Here is a 16,640-nt window from a genome sequence, read left to right on the forward strand (position 1 = left end):
CGTTGTGCTTTGGTGTCTTGGGGTAGCAACAACGGTTGAAGTTGATTCCTCTCGCTGCTTGTCCAGGGTCTGTGTGAGGCCAGCCATTATGCCAGCACGCTGTTTTCCGATTTTCTTTGCTGCTAGCAGTAAGTGTTCTGTTCTAGCATCTGCAGTTAGAACACGCGAAGGACGTCTTTGAGAGTGCTGGCGCTTGGAAGGATGCGGATGGAGATTTGTTGTTATACGAGATTTCTGCTTTGGTGTGGTTGTAGGCGTGTCCTCAGTGTCTCCTGGATGGTCATCGTCAGAAGGATCAAGACCAGGGTCCTCGTCCTCAGTAGTTTGCGGATCCTTCCTTCTCCGCCGGTGTAGACGAGTTTTTGGTACTTGATTCAGGCTGACATGTCCGTTTAATGCGAGAGGTTGCATGAGAAGCAAAGGGCGGAGGCGGGATAGTTCACCTTCGAGGATGGAGAGACGCAATTGAGTTTCATGAAGCTGGTGAAAAATCAGCGATAGATAGAGGTGTGTGATGGAAGGACGAGCTCACTCGTTGGCGGAGACTCCGATTGTCTGCCTCAGTTATAGCTTGTTGTCGCTCAAGCTCCTGAATCAAAGTCAGTTCTGTTAATCCGAAGAAGGCAAGGAGGAACAAAAGGCTATAATGGCTTGTTTACATGTCTATGAGACCAGCTTACTGCCATCAGTATCACGGCTGGGTGATAGGTAATTTATCAAGACGACCATGCAGCTTGCTAAACCACCATCGCTAAAGAGAAAGCAAAATGACTCACTTCATCCTTGTCAGACGGACTCCTGTGCTTTGACTGCTGTGCAATGAGAGCTTCGGCCATCCGTGCCCAACTATCCTTCTCTGAGTTCCACCGCAGTCTCTGCTCCTCTGCCTGTCGCAAGAGCATATCGCGCTGGACAATTAGGCAGGATATGATTTCAGCCTGCCTAATGACTTGCTCTGGGTCAGGATGCACCCCACTAGTTTCCTTCACCACCTATTAGGATAGATATGTAAGCTAAGTCAGACATCTTGTGATGATATTAAACAAAATATAACGCACCAAATCGGGTAGCTCTTTCTCCCCTACACTGAGATCATGCATGTCTGTGATATTTATGCGTACCTCTTGTTCGCCATTGTCAATTTGGGGCCTAGGAGATGCGGTCTTCGGGGGGCGGAGGGGTAGTTGAGAGTCATCCAGTGTTGCGAGTGGTGGCGCCGGGGAGAGGGACATGATATGAACCAGATCATCAAGAGCAAAGGGTGGATATTCGCTCATCACGACCGGCGGTGAGAGGCCTTGATATCACGGGTCGTGAATCGTCGTGGGTGACGATGAGCAGGAGTCGTCGGCCGCAAGAAATCAAAAAGCCAAACAACGCCAACCCAACGCGCGGTGCACGTCACGTGATCTGTCGGAGCTACATAAGCTGTAGTCATGTGACATTGTGCTCGTTGGATTGGCTCCTGTTTTGGAGGACGTATGTAACGTACGTCTTTCGTGCGTTTCATGATTTTTACGCGATTTCAAGTTCTTAATATTAATTACTGCCAGTGATACCTCCCTTGTGCATATCTTTATCACCATCAGCGACGATGGGCTCAACCCCATTTCATCGTCTAGCTCTGGTCATTCCTCCACTGTTTCTCACCATCTATCTCTTGGCCAGTTTCCCGCGACCACCTACTTTACCCATCATCCATACATCCCTAGCGCACCTTCCGAGCTCATCACCGTCATGTAATGTATATCCAGAGGACTTGTGGTGGCCGGTGCATACGCCAACCTACCTCTAGGACGGTTACGTACTCTGCTTATGCGCACTCTTGTTCACATGCTGACCCAATATCAGGTGCGATATTGGCTCATAGGACCAGAGGACGGACGACGTGTGCGTTTTTTTGTGTGCGCAAGTATTATGTGCTTATCGAGACTGTTAGGTTGTTTTGATACACGGACTTTCCATCCCGGCGATCGTCTGGAAAGACGTGCACCTGTACTCGCCTCACGAGGATACCGTGTACTTCTCTATGGTGTGTTATTATCTTTTAATGTATATTTGTATTACGTTCCAAATCCATTGATATTGTAGATCTATATGGTCGTGGTTATTCAGATGCCCCCCAAGTAACTTACGATACCATCCTTCACACCACCCAACTCGCGCTTCTTATGCAACATGTTAAATGGGATAATGCATTTATCATCGGATTGTCGATGGTACATTTGTCTTCTTGTGTTTGTCTACCGCTGAATCTCTCTCCTATTGCAAACAGGGAGGTGGCATTGCGACTGCATTCTCGGCCCACTTCCCTCATCTGGTAAATGGAAAAGTCGCTCTTATTGCTTCAGCAGGTATCATAGAGGTAATTGGCAAGCAACACAGCACATTCTTAATCTAACTTATCTCGCATAGTCGAGCGATATCTCTCGTACCGCAAAATTCATGTCGACTCCCCTCGTGCAAACTGTGTCCGCCCTCCCACCTTTCCAAGTAAGCTCGAGGGACTGCTCCCTTTTCTCCCACCTGACTTTGACGTAGCATTACATGCGTCTCCTTGCGAATACCTCTAAATCCTCGGAACTTTATGAAATCAATCCGATACAAGAAGTCTGTTTTTTTTTGACCACATAATTCGCACCCACTAAATACTTTGATTTAAGATTGTCCGTCTTCAAACCGCCCATCTACCTCACTATAATGCTGCTGTGGCATCTTCGCTTCGCGACGGTCCTATTCGCGGCCTGCACTTTGCATTCCAATCACTCGCACACTCTGGCAACCAAGTGTTGCTTATCCATGTAAGAGATCGCTCATCAATCCGCCACTGTGATGCTGACTTTTTCAATGAAGGGCACATCGGACAAAACTGTCCCTTATAAATACGCTTCTAAGATACACAATCTCGTACCGCAAGCTGACCTCGTCACCATCAACGATGGTGGCCACGATCTCACTGTAACCCACGCATCCGAGGTGAACGCCTTGTTACTTCACTTTCTTGCCGACGAATATCCGTACAAGCCTCGTGAATGAACCTCACTTGATATAAGGGGCGAATCCTTTTTTGATGATATTGTATCTGTCTCCACACGCACATGCTATTCGCTATTCATCGTCGAACGCTATTCCATCGTATAATCCCCTTGTATCATTCTGGATACCATGCCCATCTCGCTTTACTGTTGCCTCATGTTGTCCTCGCTATTCGTCCGCGTTATACTTTAGCTCTTCCTGTTTGCATTACTCTAGAAACCTATAGCTTGTCATAAACACATTTTTTTGGAATGAATGAAGTGCTTTGAAGTTCTATGCGATCATTATACATTTATCAAGCACCGTGCTCCACATATCTCTGCCTTGTCTGTATGTGCGCTAACGACTGGTAAAATTCGAATGCATCAGAATACGCGAGGCGCTAGATATTGTGTTTGTGGTGAATGTTTCTCTACCGTGTTTATCGCTCCGATAATTGTTTATTAGATAGGAGAATTAGTAGCTGCTGACGCAAAGACCCATGCTCGAAACTCTTTCACCGCAAACTCTTGAAGAGATCTTTAAAGAAGTCTGGTGACCCCAAAAAACGGTTCACGGCCCGCACTAAGATACAATACGACCAGTTCGTCCATTGGCAGTGGAAGAATCTATCACAACACGTTCTCCGTACGCGTTTCATTTTACATACAATATCACTCACCCTACACGTTGCTTTTTCGTTCTCCGTCTCAACGACGTCTTTTTATTCCTCTTCCCTTGGAAGCGTCTCCCCTCAGTCCTTCAATCGAAGACTGAGGTGAGTTGTTTTATTTACGAGTCTACAATACAGTCTCTAATAACTACATAGTTCCTCCTTCGTTCCTAGGTATGCACTATGTCGTAGCTTGTCAGTCCTTCAATCGAAGACTGAGTTCCTCCTTCGTTCCTAGGTCCGAGCCTCTTCACTCTAAGAGAATCGAAGTTCCTTCGCCGACACCACATAATGGAGCAAATACGATGTGGTTGAAGAATTTCCCTTGCTATCGATTTTCTTGACGCACGTGGCTCTCGAACACACTGTGGGAGGGCCACTTTACAAAGGAACCGAGATGCATTGGTCTGAGGGAGTCAGAGGTGTATGACAACCAACTCCAGAAAAGGGCAGTGAACCTCCCTTAAGCTTGCAGTTCAATTACAAAGTGGTTCAACCTTAGACAGGACCTGTACCGAGCCAACGAGGGATAAAGAACAGCCAGAATGTAGATGCTCCTCTTGGTCGAACGAATCAATCAGTCGTCGAACCATGCGAGCTGATGGGGCTGATTCAGCATAAGCATTTCGGTGGACAATCGAAGCTAGCGCATTAATATCCGTCGCCAAATGTAAACTCGTTGATGGCCAACGATCGGGTTGGCCAACGGAGTGTCCAAAGCGATATTTCAGAGAGCAGAGGATAGTCGGAACTGAAAGGTACGGCAAAAGTCTTTAAAGTGGTTAGGCTGCGCAGGATTTGCTCACGCACTCAGCATCATGCTGGCATACAACAAACGCAGCATTTTGGAGGTGTATCCAGACTACCCCAGAGATTACACCATGGACGCGCAGGAGGAATTAATACTCGAAGCCGTATAGACGACCCTTTTGAAGCAGACCGGCGGAAGCATAGATTTGATCCACACGGATGTTGACATGGAGCGACTGCCCATCTTCGAACACTGTGCGCCTGTTCAAGAAGTCAGCTCAATCAGGCTCTGCAGGAAACTGTCAGTGGGGCCTGGATACTAGGAACCATCAAAATGGTTGGGTCCCATATCTCGGGCTTCCATCCTACTGGAACCACGAGGATCGGAATGAAGGAGATCACCAGCACCAGAACGTCAAGTGTGTGCAACTACTCGAATTGAAAAAGCAAGTAGTGGATACAAAACGGCGAAGCTGCATTAACCGCCGGACATGAATTGTTTGACATCGGAATGGATATGACATGTACATCGTTGTCGCTGGCAAATTTAATTGGGTTTCCTGCATCTGCATAACGCACGCCCTTCGATTCAACGACAGCAGAACGGCAGCTTGACACATGGGCAACTACCTAGATGAATTTTATCAGAGTGAAGTTAGAATGCGATGCGATACACACTACACCCTTATGAACAGCTGATCAGCATCGGCAGGCCACACAGGATCGTAAGAAAGCTATTCAGCTTGCTGAAGCGACACATCAGCACGCAGCGTGCTAATAGAGTTTATGTGCTGCAGGACCACGGTCACATGTAGTGCGCGCTCAAGGAATGCCAAGTAAGAACACCCTGATGGCACGCACATTAAGCAGAAGATCGCAAAAGCTCAAACCTGATTGACTAAACGAGATAACTCACATGTGACAGAGTAGCAGCAGCATATCAACGAGAACAGTCGACAAATGTGCATTGGTGTGTTTCAGGTCCATCAATGAATTGAGCTAGAGTCATTATGGCCCGAAAGCACCCCAGTGACATAGCACAATATTTGGATCTACTATGAATTCGAGCTACTGCACGGTGAGTTGGTTGAGCAAGTCGTCAATGTGTTTGTTGTTGTTTGGTATACAATCGATAGCTGCCATACGTCACGCCGGTACTAGTGCTTCATTTCCATTAGGTGTTTCTATATATTAGATCGCAAATATTCAGTCCTTATTCAGATCAATCTGAACGTTTTTCTTCACGATAGTCTTGGGTATTTCGCTCATAAGCCTACCCAACATCAAACGCCCTCCTCCATTTCCTACACGGGAGGTTTATCCTAGCGAACACCTCACCTATTCACGGCGCATAGCCAAGCTTTTGACTCAAGTTGAGATGGTCTTACACAGGCTTAGTGCAAAGACAGCATTTGCGGCCGCCCTACGGAAGTTCGGTTCGTTCGAAGCTACTAATAGGTTTATAACCGAAGTACTGCCGACATGTTCCCCACGAACCTAAGTACTTGATCTAGTGCTGAGTCTGCTGACTGACTACCATTTGAACAAGGAGCTCAAGACTCAAGTTCAGTTTGCCTTGGCACCACCTAACACAATGGGTAGCTCACCGTTGGCGACCCGTCCTCCTTTTCGGCGCTGGATTCACCCAGCCCTATTTACCATCGCACTCATCTACATCATTCTTCTGCATTCCTCGACCTTCATCTCTTCGGTGTCATCTCAATCCAGCCCACAGGAGCTCGCCCGTCGGTCCCAAATCCTCTCTAAATGCGCCTACATACGTGCCAAACCCGGGCCTCCACCCAATTTCCATACTCGCACCCAGAGTGACCGCTACGCAGATTCAGAGAACACGACTCCCGTTCTTGTGCGTAATGCGACTATCTGGACAGCTGCTAATGATGGGCACGAGGTTATCTCTGGTGACCTCCTTTTACACCGCGGTCTCATCAAAGCTATCGGGGATGTTCCTCTTTCCATGATTCGGCAGGGTCGAGTCAAAGAACAGGAAATTGGAGGTTGTTGATGCTCACGGAGCGTGGGTGACCCCCGGCATTGTGGATTTACACTCCCATATCGGTGTCGGTAGTGTGCCTGAGCTAAATGGTTCGTTTATTTGCTACTCTACAATAGCCATAACGTCCCATTTCCTGCAGGTGCAACGCGACACGAACTCTCGCAAGGCCCCCATCTTGCCCTGGTTTGCGCAGTATTGATGGATTGAACACCCATGACGCATCATACGAACTCGCCATAGCTGGAGGTGTTACAACCGCACAAATTCTCCCTGGGAGCGCAAATAATATCGGTTAAAGCTATCTTGATACACACTTTGCCTATTTGCTGATCATAAACCTTGTATACTAGGTGGCCAGGCATTCATAATCAAGCTTCGTCCTACAGCTGAACGTTCGCCTTCTTCCATGCTCCTCGAGCCTCCCTACACCCTCAATGGCTCTCACTTTGACCACTCTCTCACGCCACGCTGGCGGCACATGAAGTCTGTTATCTCACACCTCCATTTTCTTTTATTTATCTTTAATTATTCCTAACTTCAACAATACCTGACAGACATGCATGTGGTATGTTCCAGAAGAGGCCTCGTTATTATCATCGCTCATTCACTCATAAGGTGAAAACCCCTCTCGTGTCTATGGCATGACACGCCTTGACTCTGGGTGGAACTTCCGCGCCGCCTACGATAGTGCCCGAAAGCTGCGCGACGCTCAAGATGCTTTCTGCGCCAAGGCAGAGTCTGATTCTTGGGATGACCTCGCAGGGAATGCATTTCCTGAAGATCTGCAATGGGAATCCCTTGTCGATGTGCTCCGTGGACGTGTAAAGCTTTCAGTGCACTGCTACGAGGCAGTTGATCTCGACGGAATCGTCCGCGTGGGTTTTATTTTGTTGTTATTTTTTTTTTGGCTCTTCTAATTTTTACCTGTGTTGGGTTGATTAACGGATGGCCTTGGACAGCTTACAAATGAGTTCGAATTCCCCGTAGCCTCATTTCACCATGCTGGTGAAACATACCTCGTTCCGGAGTTGTTGAAGAAAACGTGGGTAAGTCTTTTCTCTTCTCTTTCCTCGTTGATTGTTTGTGACTTCCTGGTCTTCTTATCCACAAGGGGGGCACACCTGCCATCGCACTTTTTGCATCCAACTTTCGGTATGTATATATGTATCGACTTTTGTGACTGTCCTGATACTCTTGTCTTGCATAAAGGAAGAAACGCGAGGCATATCGAGGATCGGAGTTCGCACCACGGGTGCTGGCGGAACATGGAATCAACGTTGTTATGAAGGTAAATGTCACCCTACATACTCTTTATTATGCTGCGTCAACTAACTCTTGCTTACAGTCTGACCACCCCGTTGTCAACTCCCGCTACCTCCTGCACGAAGCCGCCCAAGCGCACTATTATGGCCTTGACCCTGCACTCACGCTCCTCTCTGTTACGTATACTCCTGCTACTGCCATGGGGATGGGCCATCGGATTGGGATGCTGAAACCAGGTATGTGAGACTATCATATAATTTCAATGAAAAAATTAAGTCTCGGTTGAATTGCAGGGTATGATGCAGGTATGTTATGCTCGCAGTCACTAAATATATAAGAAGCGAGTCTGATCGTTTAATCGAAACTAGATGTTGTGATTTGGTCCTCCCACCCACTTTCACTTGCTTCAACGCCCACTCAGGTCTATATTGATGGTATCCCCCAGCTCTCCCTTCCTGGAGGCCATGTCGCCAAGGGGCCCACCACTCCCCCATGCACACCCAATTTCGACTCTGAGAAGGTGGCAGCGGTCGCGCACGAGGGTATTCCCCCTCTTGAGCCTCGGAGCGTGAAAGGGGCGTTATTCGTGAACGTCTCAGGGCTTTATATGAGAGGTGGTGGCTCGAGTGGGGTGGTGCGTGTTTCTGAGCAGGCAGGATCGGTGGGTGTGGAGGATGGTCAAGTGGTGTGTATTGGTCAATGCTCGGATTTTGCAGAAGAGGCTGTCGATATCGTGGACCTTGAAGGTGGCACGATCACACCTGGATTGACCAGCTTCGGTTCGCCACTGGGGCTCGTGGAGATAAGGCTTGAGCCGAGCACAAATGATGGAAGTGTTCATAACCCTCTCGATGGTGACCTTCCTGCTATATTGGGTGACACGATCATGAGAGCACAAGACGGTCTCATGTTTGGTGGTCAGAATTTGCTGTATGTATCCTTTATTCCTTTCATCCAGTGTCTGAATCGACATTTCGAATTGCAGACTAGCCTATCGCGGCGGCGTTACAACGGCCATCACTGCGCCCTCTGGGGCCTTCCTGCAGGGCGTATCTACTGCTTTCTCACCTGGAGCTGCGCATGCCAGCGTGGAAAATGCGAGTGTAATTGATGAAGTCGCATTACATGTGGGCATAAGCATGTCTTCAAGGATAAGTGTGAGCACGCAGATAGCAGCACTTAGGAACATGTTGTTTGGAGAGGGTGGAGATGAGGTGCTCAGGAGCGTTAGAAAGGTGGGCTTATTGTGCGTCTCATGCATTGAGTCAACACTGATATCTAGAATCAAGGGTAAAACCACGCTCGTTGTGGACGTTGAGAGCGCAGATATAATGGCGACGCTGCTTCGGCTTAAGGATGAGTACGAGACTCATTCTGGGAGGGAACTTCGTATGACCTTTGCGGGAGCAACTGAGGCTCATCTCCTTGCGTCTGAGATTAAGAGGGCAGGTGTGAGCGTGATCGTCACGCAGAGCAAGCCATTCCCGTCGAATTGGGAGCAGCGAAGGATGTGAGTATCCTTCATGCTCTTTCTTCTTGATCCAATCTTTTCTCGTTTGCGCTTAACGATGCTAACCTTGCTATCGCATAGACTTGCTGGGCCACCAATAACGCAAGAGAGCCTGGTCAGCAAGCTTTTGAAGGCCGGCGTCAATGTAGCCATTGGAGTCATCGACGAGTACAATGCCCGAAATACACGTTTCGAAGCCGGTTGGGTGCGTTTGGTCGAACACTGCTTTTCCTGTCGTTTTTCTTAAATGTAATTATAGTTCCTCGCGTCCAATGGTTTGATCGATCGCACAACAGCTCTTGCACTTGCCACGACAAACCTCGAAAAGGCGCTCGGAGTGCAGAGGGAGATGCCTCAGGACCTTGTGGCATACCGTGGTGGGGATGTGTTTGAATTTGAAGCCAAGGTGGTGGGGGTTATATCGGAGACGTTGGGGCGAACAGATCTGTTTGTATGAGAAACGGTAGAACTTTGACCACAAGCATTAAGCAGTATGCGCTGCAGCATTGACTCGGACTTCCAGCTGCGAACACTGGAGGCCACGGAAATCCAGAAACTATGACAATAAGGGAGGAACGGCTACCTTCAATCGGAATTGGCACTCGAACTGACTCAAGCATGTTGAGACGGAATTTCCGGGGACTTGCAATCGACGATGCAAGTATCAGCCAGGCTGTCAGCCTAAGAGCTTCTGAATGTCTCAATGACGCCTTCTCATGTTCAGAATCTCGTGCATGCTCGATGAGAAATTAACGGTTTTACCTTTACCACTGACCATTCTGTAATATATGCTTGTAAATATTAAGCGAATCCCAGTGGCGACACAGCCCTGCACACCAGAGACCCATCTCATACAAACTAATGTATCAAAACAAAATCCTGACCGCATATCACCATGCTACGGCCGTGCCATCTCATTGTATACTTCCACGCCTCAGTCGAGGCTTGTTCATGTATGTTTGTGACGACCTTGATGTAGTTGACGCGACCTCGACCCCTCGCATCAGGGACCTCTGTAATCTAGCGCAAAAATCAAAAGTCAAAGGGTCATTCGAGGAAGTGGTAGAAATTCGAACGATTCTTTCGACTAGCCTGTAATGTTAGAGCTGATTATTACAAACAGGGAGTGCCCGACGGACCAAATTCAAAGCCGATGCAAAGTACGGCGATAGCCAAGATAGATCCTGAAAGGAAATGTTGTGCAGCAGTTATTGCATGAAAGTAGCCCAGCGTTCGAACGTCGAACTTTAATGCTGTCTAACTATCAGCAAATCATGAAGTTGACGCAGTAGAGTAATTTAGACAAGCCAATGAGATCTGTCAGAAGAATTCAAGAGCTGTGCCGAACCAATGAGAATGATGCTTCTCCTAATCGAACAAAGCCTGACCTTGTGAAAGCGAGTTTCTATTGGATCCGAGTTGCAAACTCGATCGTACCAGGTTCGCGTATTCAAACCATGACATTGATTAAAACAGAGAAAGTTTTGAAGTCCGAGGTCCGGATGAGCAAGGGAAAAGATGAAAAAGTGAGCAAATGGTACATTGCCACACGTGACAATCGTGATTGAGTGACGTAGTTGCCATCGGAGGAAATGGGTGGAATAGAACGCAACGGTCGGTCTGATCGACTCGAAATGTGAAATTCAGAGGATAGGTAGATCCATGGGACCAATCGATCACAGTCGTTGAACCATGCGAACTGATAAGGCTGATCCAGTAGACTCGAACATGAGAATTTTGGTGGAGGATCGAAACTAGCGCGATGTCCGTCGACAGATGTAAGCTCGATGGCGGTAAACGATTGGGTTGGTCAAGGGAGTATCCAAAGGGATTTGAGAGAGCAGAGGACAATCGGAACTCAAAGGTACTGCAGGAGCCTGTCAGTGTGAATTCGAGAAAGGAAACACAAGGTTGTCCCCGAAAGGCGGGTGATAGCAGAGATCGATATGAATTGGAAGAGGTTATTGGTTGGGCATCCCGTCGAGTCCAAGAGGTGCTATCGAAGAAAAGAGGATTCTGAAGCCAGTTATCGTGAAGGCCCACCTGAGACGGTCTCTTCGCTCGAATCCAGGCAACCGTGTAGTCCAAGAAGGGGAATCGAGTAGAACTTGAAGGAGCCGCACAAAAACGAAGAGCAAACAAGATCGTCAAGACAAAGACGCCGGAAACAGAGATCGATTTGGGGATCGACGCAGAATGGAAGATAGGAGTTGTGCCGAACCGACGGAAGGATAAAGAACAGCCAGGATAGAGATGCTCCTCATGGTCGAACGAATCGATCAGTCGTTGAATCGTGCGAATTGATGTGGCTGATCCAGTGGACTCGAGCACAAGCAGTGGGGCGGACAATCGAAGCTATCGCATTAATATCCGTCGACAAATGTAACCTCGTTGACAGCCAACGATCGGGTTGACCAAGGGAGTGTCCAATATATTTGAGGGAGCAGACTATAATCGGAACTCGAAGATACGGCAAGAGTCAGGGTGAATTCCAAAAAAAACACAAGGTCGTCTTTGAAAAGAGGGTCTGAAAAAGCGGAGATCGATAAGAGATTATCGGTTAGGCGGGATCGGGTATCCACGGTCTCCTCGCTCGAATCCAGTGTAGTCTAAGTCGCATGCTCGAGACTTGTGAGATCGTACTGTGTTTCAATCGAACGCCACAGACGTTGGAGATCTAAACGAGGGAAGCAAGTGGAAGTAGAACGCAGGAAATGTTGATTCAGACGACGGCCTTATATATGTGTGAGAAAGTAATTGTGAGACATCCGAATGCTGACGGATCACCTGATGATGTCATTTCGATCTGGACCAGATCAACATCCCGCTCAGCGAACATGAGCGCAATGATAATCTGACTCATCTAAGCTCAAGTCGTGGTGGGATTGGAAGATGCACAGCGTATCGCGCATGGTATAGAATTGATTTGCAAGTGTGAAGCTATGAAGGATACAGCAATGGATGGGTACATACAAGTTAAATGCAACCATGAGCACTACCACAGCTGCCATTTCCCATGTCGTCCTGGCGGGGTATGTCAGCCCGCTCCAAGTGCCACCAAGGAGGCATCCTCAGTCTGCCATGAGACCAGCACGAATAATAGCACAGGAATGCTTTACACCAATGCACGTCTGGGAGCGAATCAATGTCAGCTTTGTCGTTTTCCTGCGGGACGGTAGCTTGTTGAGTAGACGGACGTCGGGTATCGTCTACTTTCTTGTATTCTGGTATTTTAGCAGCAGCGAGTCTCTGTAGGGGCATAGATCAGTAAAAAGATACCGAGAAGTAAGAAATTACATTACAATGACTTTCCGTCCCGGTGCGACCTCAACGACTGGAGGCCGGAGACTGTGTCTTGGCGTGACGAATGGAAGATTCTGCCATACAAACTGCGCGACTCCGTTCGAGGAGGAAAGCGGAGTACTTGTTTCGAACTGGACACGTACTCAGTCATCCATTACAAGTACACTTAGAGAAATTGAAGACCGACATGACCAAATCGAGATGTGACCTGATCTGAGAGCGGGTACGGTAGTGGCAATGTAGCAGGGACCTATTTGTGCCATCATGGATTCAGTTATCAGGGAACCGATATAGCAGTCACGACATACATCCAAGGGGTCACGAGGTTGGACATCATGAACAGCGACTGCGTGCGAGCGAGGAGAGAAGCGAAGGAGTTTCCTGAGGCGTATAAAGCGGTTTGCTGCGGGTCTCTTGTAAGTGGAGGTCTCGGCGCAACAGGTACGGCGGATATTGGTTGCATGCGGCGTTTGGCAGGAGGACGACGAGTTGCATCAGACTGCAATGGATGAGTGACATGATGAGTAAAAGAATGAGATACGCACAGTTAGTGGATCCCTGGGGGCTGACTTTTTGCGCCCAATAATCTTTAAGAGAACGTGAGCATACGAACAATACAGGTTTGGGGAGAATGCGTACACGGGCCTGAGCAAGGACATCGGGTGGAGTATTGCAGATGCAGATCTTGTAATCACCTTCAATATTCATCGCGTAAGCTAGTTGTCGTGCGTCAGGTGAGAGAACAAGGGCATAGACATCAGCGTCGAAGGAAGCGAGGAGCTGGCGGGACTCAAAAGCCCAGAGCTTGATGGTATCGTCGAAGGAAGCACTGGCCAAGAGAGCATGGTCAAACGAAAGTGCTAGACTGTTGACATCGTCAGTGTGCCCTTCAAAGGGAGTTCCAACAGTCTCCAGTGTTGACGCGTCAAACTCGTAGATTGTCCTAGCATTATCGTCTTTAGTGAAGTTGAATACGGTTAAGAAGCTTTTGTTGTTGTTTGTCCAGAATACTTGTGAGTTGTGCTCCATAATCAAATTTTCCTAGCCTCACATCCAATTTCTGTGATTGGATATCCCAGACCTCAAGGCCAATCCCTGTGGTTAGCATAACTGCGAGCTTCTTTGAATCTGTGGAGAATCGAACTGTGCCCGGCCAATCGACGCTCTTGAATGGACCAGCCACGAGTTTGCCAGTCTCCAAGTTCCATATCCGCATTGTTTTATCGTCTGATCCACTCGCTAGCAGCTTGCTGTCCATGGAGATATCAACACATCTAATCCTCCGTGAGTGTCCTCGAAAGAAGTTCACAATCCCCGGCTTTCAGCTCCGGACGAGGGTCACGATATCCACCACTGCTAGTGACAACCCATCGACCATCCCTTGATACCGCCATCGCTAAAACATGCTCCTTGAAAACACCCCGCACTTCCTCAATCTCTTTGCCCGCCTTCAGATCCCATTGTCGAGCGGTCCTGTCAAATGCTCTGCTGATCATTCGCTGGCCGTCCGGAAAGTAGGATATGGATAGAATTGGCTTCCCATGACCATTCAATGTTATTGACGGTTTCAGAATCGATTTCATGGTGGCTGCTTTTGTCGACGTGGAAGCCATGGCTGTGTCTCCGTGAGCGAAACGTGAAGTACTGGAAAGTATTATTTGGGACTCGTTGTCGGTGCACTATATGACTGACGCTAGAATCCTGGTCGAGTCCAGCATCAGCTCATCCGCACTGGAGATCTAGATGAGAATTGGTGTTACCGAGAGATCAGCACTTTCGCGGCGAGGAGCTTGAGGAGCGATGAATTCCTGAATGTGAGTGCAACTATCATTGGCCTTAGGCACTGCTTGCATATATACCCTGCATGACACCTGTGTATTGCACCCCTCCTCTATACTCATTACACTTACTTCCCCTCACTTCTCACAGCCATGGTTGCCCTAAAGTCACTGCCACGATTAAAGCGTATAGATTTCCTTTTCCCACCCGACAAACACTCAAGTTCAAGTACTCGTTTCTCTCGTTAGTTTCACTTTGGACGCCTGAACGGTTACGGTTACCACCCCCCTTCATTCCGTCGTATCAACTCAGAAGTAGTACATGCAATGCCAGTGTTGCCGACATGTAGATGTTTCAGGAACCGTGTTCGTCTTTGACCACACCTCAACCAGCTTATACATTCAGAACGTCCTTGAGCATTTCTCTGGCGCGAAGACCAAGTGCCCATCTACAGAATTCAAAATCGAAATCATCACACAACTGCTGGTAGAAAACCATCTATCTCCTGACATTCGAATCCCCGCAAGCTACTTGGAGTTCATTGAGAATCGAACTGCGCCTATCGCCCCTGAATAGATCAGCTATGTTAAGTTTCCAGTGCATATGCGCAACACAAGCCCTACGACTCGACAATGGCAGAGCAGCAACATGAGACATTGGTGACGACCTGGATTTAAGGAAAACGATGCAGTGCGTTCCACGTCCTTATGAACGAACGTCCGGCAGGCAACTAGCATCACAAGAAAATTGTTTGGCTTGTAAAAGCGACACGCAAGCATGCACCGTGCTAGTGGACTTTCTGCCTCTGTCGGAGGAGCACATGCAATAACAAATGCAAAGTAAAAACACCCTGGTGACACTTAGTAGAGTAAGCAGAAGCCAAAAACAGCATCGGCGAGCTAGGGGTCATTGAATAAGGATGACCAGCGTAAGTGGACGAGATACCAATGGCATGGTCTCGAGTACTGACACTGACAGTACCCACGACGAAAAAAATATTCGCCCTCTCATTATGCTCACCTAGAGGGGAAGATAAGAGGACGGGCTATTGGTGAAGTGATTTGAAATTCAGCTTATTGATATTACGAGTAGTATGAGTTACCTTTGTGTTCATTCCCCTTCAGTTAGACGATTCTACGGATCAGACTTCCCACGGTGATTCGTGCACTCATGACATCATTTCATGCATTGCCTGCTGATCATGCACATGGTCCATGGGAACGAGTCAGGTAAGCGGACTTACAGCGTCATCGCTCTTCTGCTTCGTGACTTCGCGATTTTGAGTCCACCGTCTTGGCCGTCCGGAATTCTCAAACCCTTTCGATTTTTAATTACCATCTCAGATGGCGGATTTCTCGACCGATTTTCCTTTCCTTGTCACTGATACTGCCGGCAGCGACGTGGTTCTAGGTCACAAGTGAAATCAAACAAGGAGACTTCGATAAAAGCCATAATTTGGACCTCGTCGATCGTCTATTTTACAACACATCACATCTTTAAAGCATCTTCATTCAACGAGACAGCGCGATCATGACCCCCTCAACCTTCGCTCTCCTTCACGCCCTCCTACAAGTATCACGCTAATTGCTTTACATGTTCTAGAAAGAGCAAGTGCATCAGCAACTCGGACTCGGGAAGACAACGAGAAAAGACAGACTCACCAAGACACTGTCGCGTTGTTAGAGCAAGTCAAACGCTCATAAAGGGTCGGGAATGAGGTCCTCCAAGTTGGGAATGATGTCCCCCAAGTCGGGAAAAATGTCCCCCAAGTCGGGAATGATGTCTGCTAAGTCGGGAATGATGTCCGTGGTAGAGGAATTGGTGTCCCTCAAACTCAGGATAGGGGTCACGGTGTCCCCCAACTTTGGAATGATGGGGATGATGCCTGCGATGGCTACACTAGCCAGCGTTGTAGCGGTAATGATGACACTGGTGACTGAAGTGAATTTCATGGCTGGAATGCTGAAACTTGATGGTATTTTCTGAGTCGAGTACGTTGGCTTTTATACACAAGTAGTACAAGTCCCAGCTAAACCATTTGCATGTGCTTGCATCATAAAACAGATGCTGGCTCACGCACCATGAAATAATTTCCGTGAAGGCCTCAAATTTTGTGCCGGAGCCTCGCATTCCGCAGGTGCTTTTGGTGCGGTTTAGTGAATGTTGGTCCATGACGATGATGATTTGTTCATCCAATCCACATTTTCAGGGATGAGCAGCCCGTATTAATGACCATATACGTATAAACGCTCGATAGGGTGCTCACATGGTTTTGCCACTAATCAGAGCATACTAGTAGCCAGGTCAACGGTTGCAATGTAAATTGCGAC

The 16,640-nt window shown here is 48.0% G+C and overlaps 5 protein-coding genes across 5 annotated transcripts; 3 read left to right on the forward strand and 2 right to left on the reverse strand.

Moving 5' to 3' along the window:
* Nucleotides 1–566: 566 nt before the first annotated feature.
* Nucleotides 567–1,351, reverse strand: EDB93DRAFT_1180720 (uncharacterized protein). The gene is made up of 2 exons (XM_041450641.1): nucleotides 1,059–1,351; nucleotides 567–992 (listed from the first exon to the last, which is right to left on the reverse strand). Exons 1-2 carry the CDS (start codon nucleotides 1,275–1,277, stop codon nucleotides 738–740), a joined length of 474 nt encoding a protein of 157 aa, XP_041301977.1. The 5' UTR covers nucleotides 1,278–1,351; the 3' UTR covers nucleotides 567–737.
* Nucleotides 1,352–1,464: 113 nt separating this feature from the next.
* Nucleotides 1,465–3,352, forward strand: EDB93DRAFT_1180721 (Alpha/Beta hydrolase protein). Its single transcript, XM_041450642.1, has 9 exons — nucleotides 1,465–1,771; nucleotides 1,852–1,890; nucleotides 1,940–2,036; nucleotides 2,092–2,219; nucleotides 2,276–2,365; nucleotides 2,416–2,493; nucleotides 2,542–2,610; nucleotides 2,664–2,801; nucleotides 2,854–3,352. Exons 1-9 carry the CDS (start codon nucleotides 1,595–1,597, stop codon nucleotides 3,034–3,036), a joined length of 999 nt encoding a protein of 332 aa, XP_041301978.1. The 5' UTR covers nucleotides 1,465–1,594; the 3' UTR covers nucleotides 3,037–3,352.
* A 746-nt stretch (nucleotides 3,353–4,098) lies between these two features.
* On the reverse strand, nucleotides 4,099–4,684 carry EDB93DRAFT_85179 (uncharacterized protein). Its single transcript, XM_041457700.1, has 2 exons — nucleotides 4,499–4,684; nucleotides 4,099–4,439 (listed from the first exon to the last, which is right to left on the reverse strand). The coding sequence occupies exons 1-2, from the start codon at nucleotides 4,530–4,532 to the stop codon at nucleotides 4,165–4,167; spliced, it is 309 nt and encodes a 102-aa protein (XP_041301979.1). The 5' UTR covers nucleotides 4,533–4,684; the 3' UTR covers nucleotides 4,099–4,164.
* A 15-nt stretch (nucleotides 4,685–4,699) lies between these two features.
* Nucleotides 4,700–4,858, forward strand: EDB93DRAFT_1060440 (uncharacterized protein; the record flags this gene model as incomplete). Its single annotated transcript, XM_041444815.1, has 1 exon — nucleotides 4,700–4,858. A coding segment is annotated over one exon (159 nt), but the record flags the coding sequence as incomplete, so codon positions are not given.
* Nucleotides 4,859–5,816: 958 nt separating this feature from the next.
* Nucleotides 5,817–9,972, forward strand: EDB93DRAFT_1323346 (uncharacterized protein; the record flags this gene model as incomplete). The annotated part of the gene is made up of 15 exons (XM_041454986.1): nucleotides 5,817–5,896; nucleotides 6,167–6,434; nucleotides 6,457–6,548; nucleotides 6,622–6,746; nucleotides 6,806–6,938; nucleotides 7,144–7,330; nucleotides 7,415–7,501; nucleotides 7,567–7,607; nucleotides 7,665–7,743; nucleotides 7,801–7,954; nucleotides 8,087–8,648; nucleotides 8,704–8,964; nucleotides 9,001–9,228; nucleotides 9,310–9,433; nucleotides 9,488–9,972. 15 exons carry the CDS (start codon nucleotides 5,817–5,819, stop codon nucleotides 9,683–9,685), a joined length of 2,619 nt encoding a protein of 872 aa, XP_041301981.1. The 3' UTR covers nucleotides 9,686–9,972.
* Nucleotides 9,973–16,640: the final 6,668 nt, after the last annotated feature.

Source organism: Suillus bovinus, assembly GCF_016758785.1.
Source record: "Suillus bovinus strain UH-Sbo-P2 chromosome Unknown EDB93scaffold_108, whole genome shotgun sequence".
NCBI lineage: Eukaryota > Fungi > Basidiomycota > Agaricomycetes > Boletales > Suillaceae > Suillus > Suillus bovinus.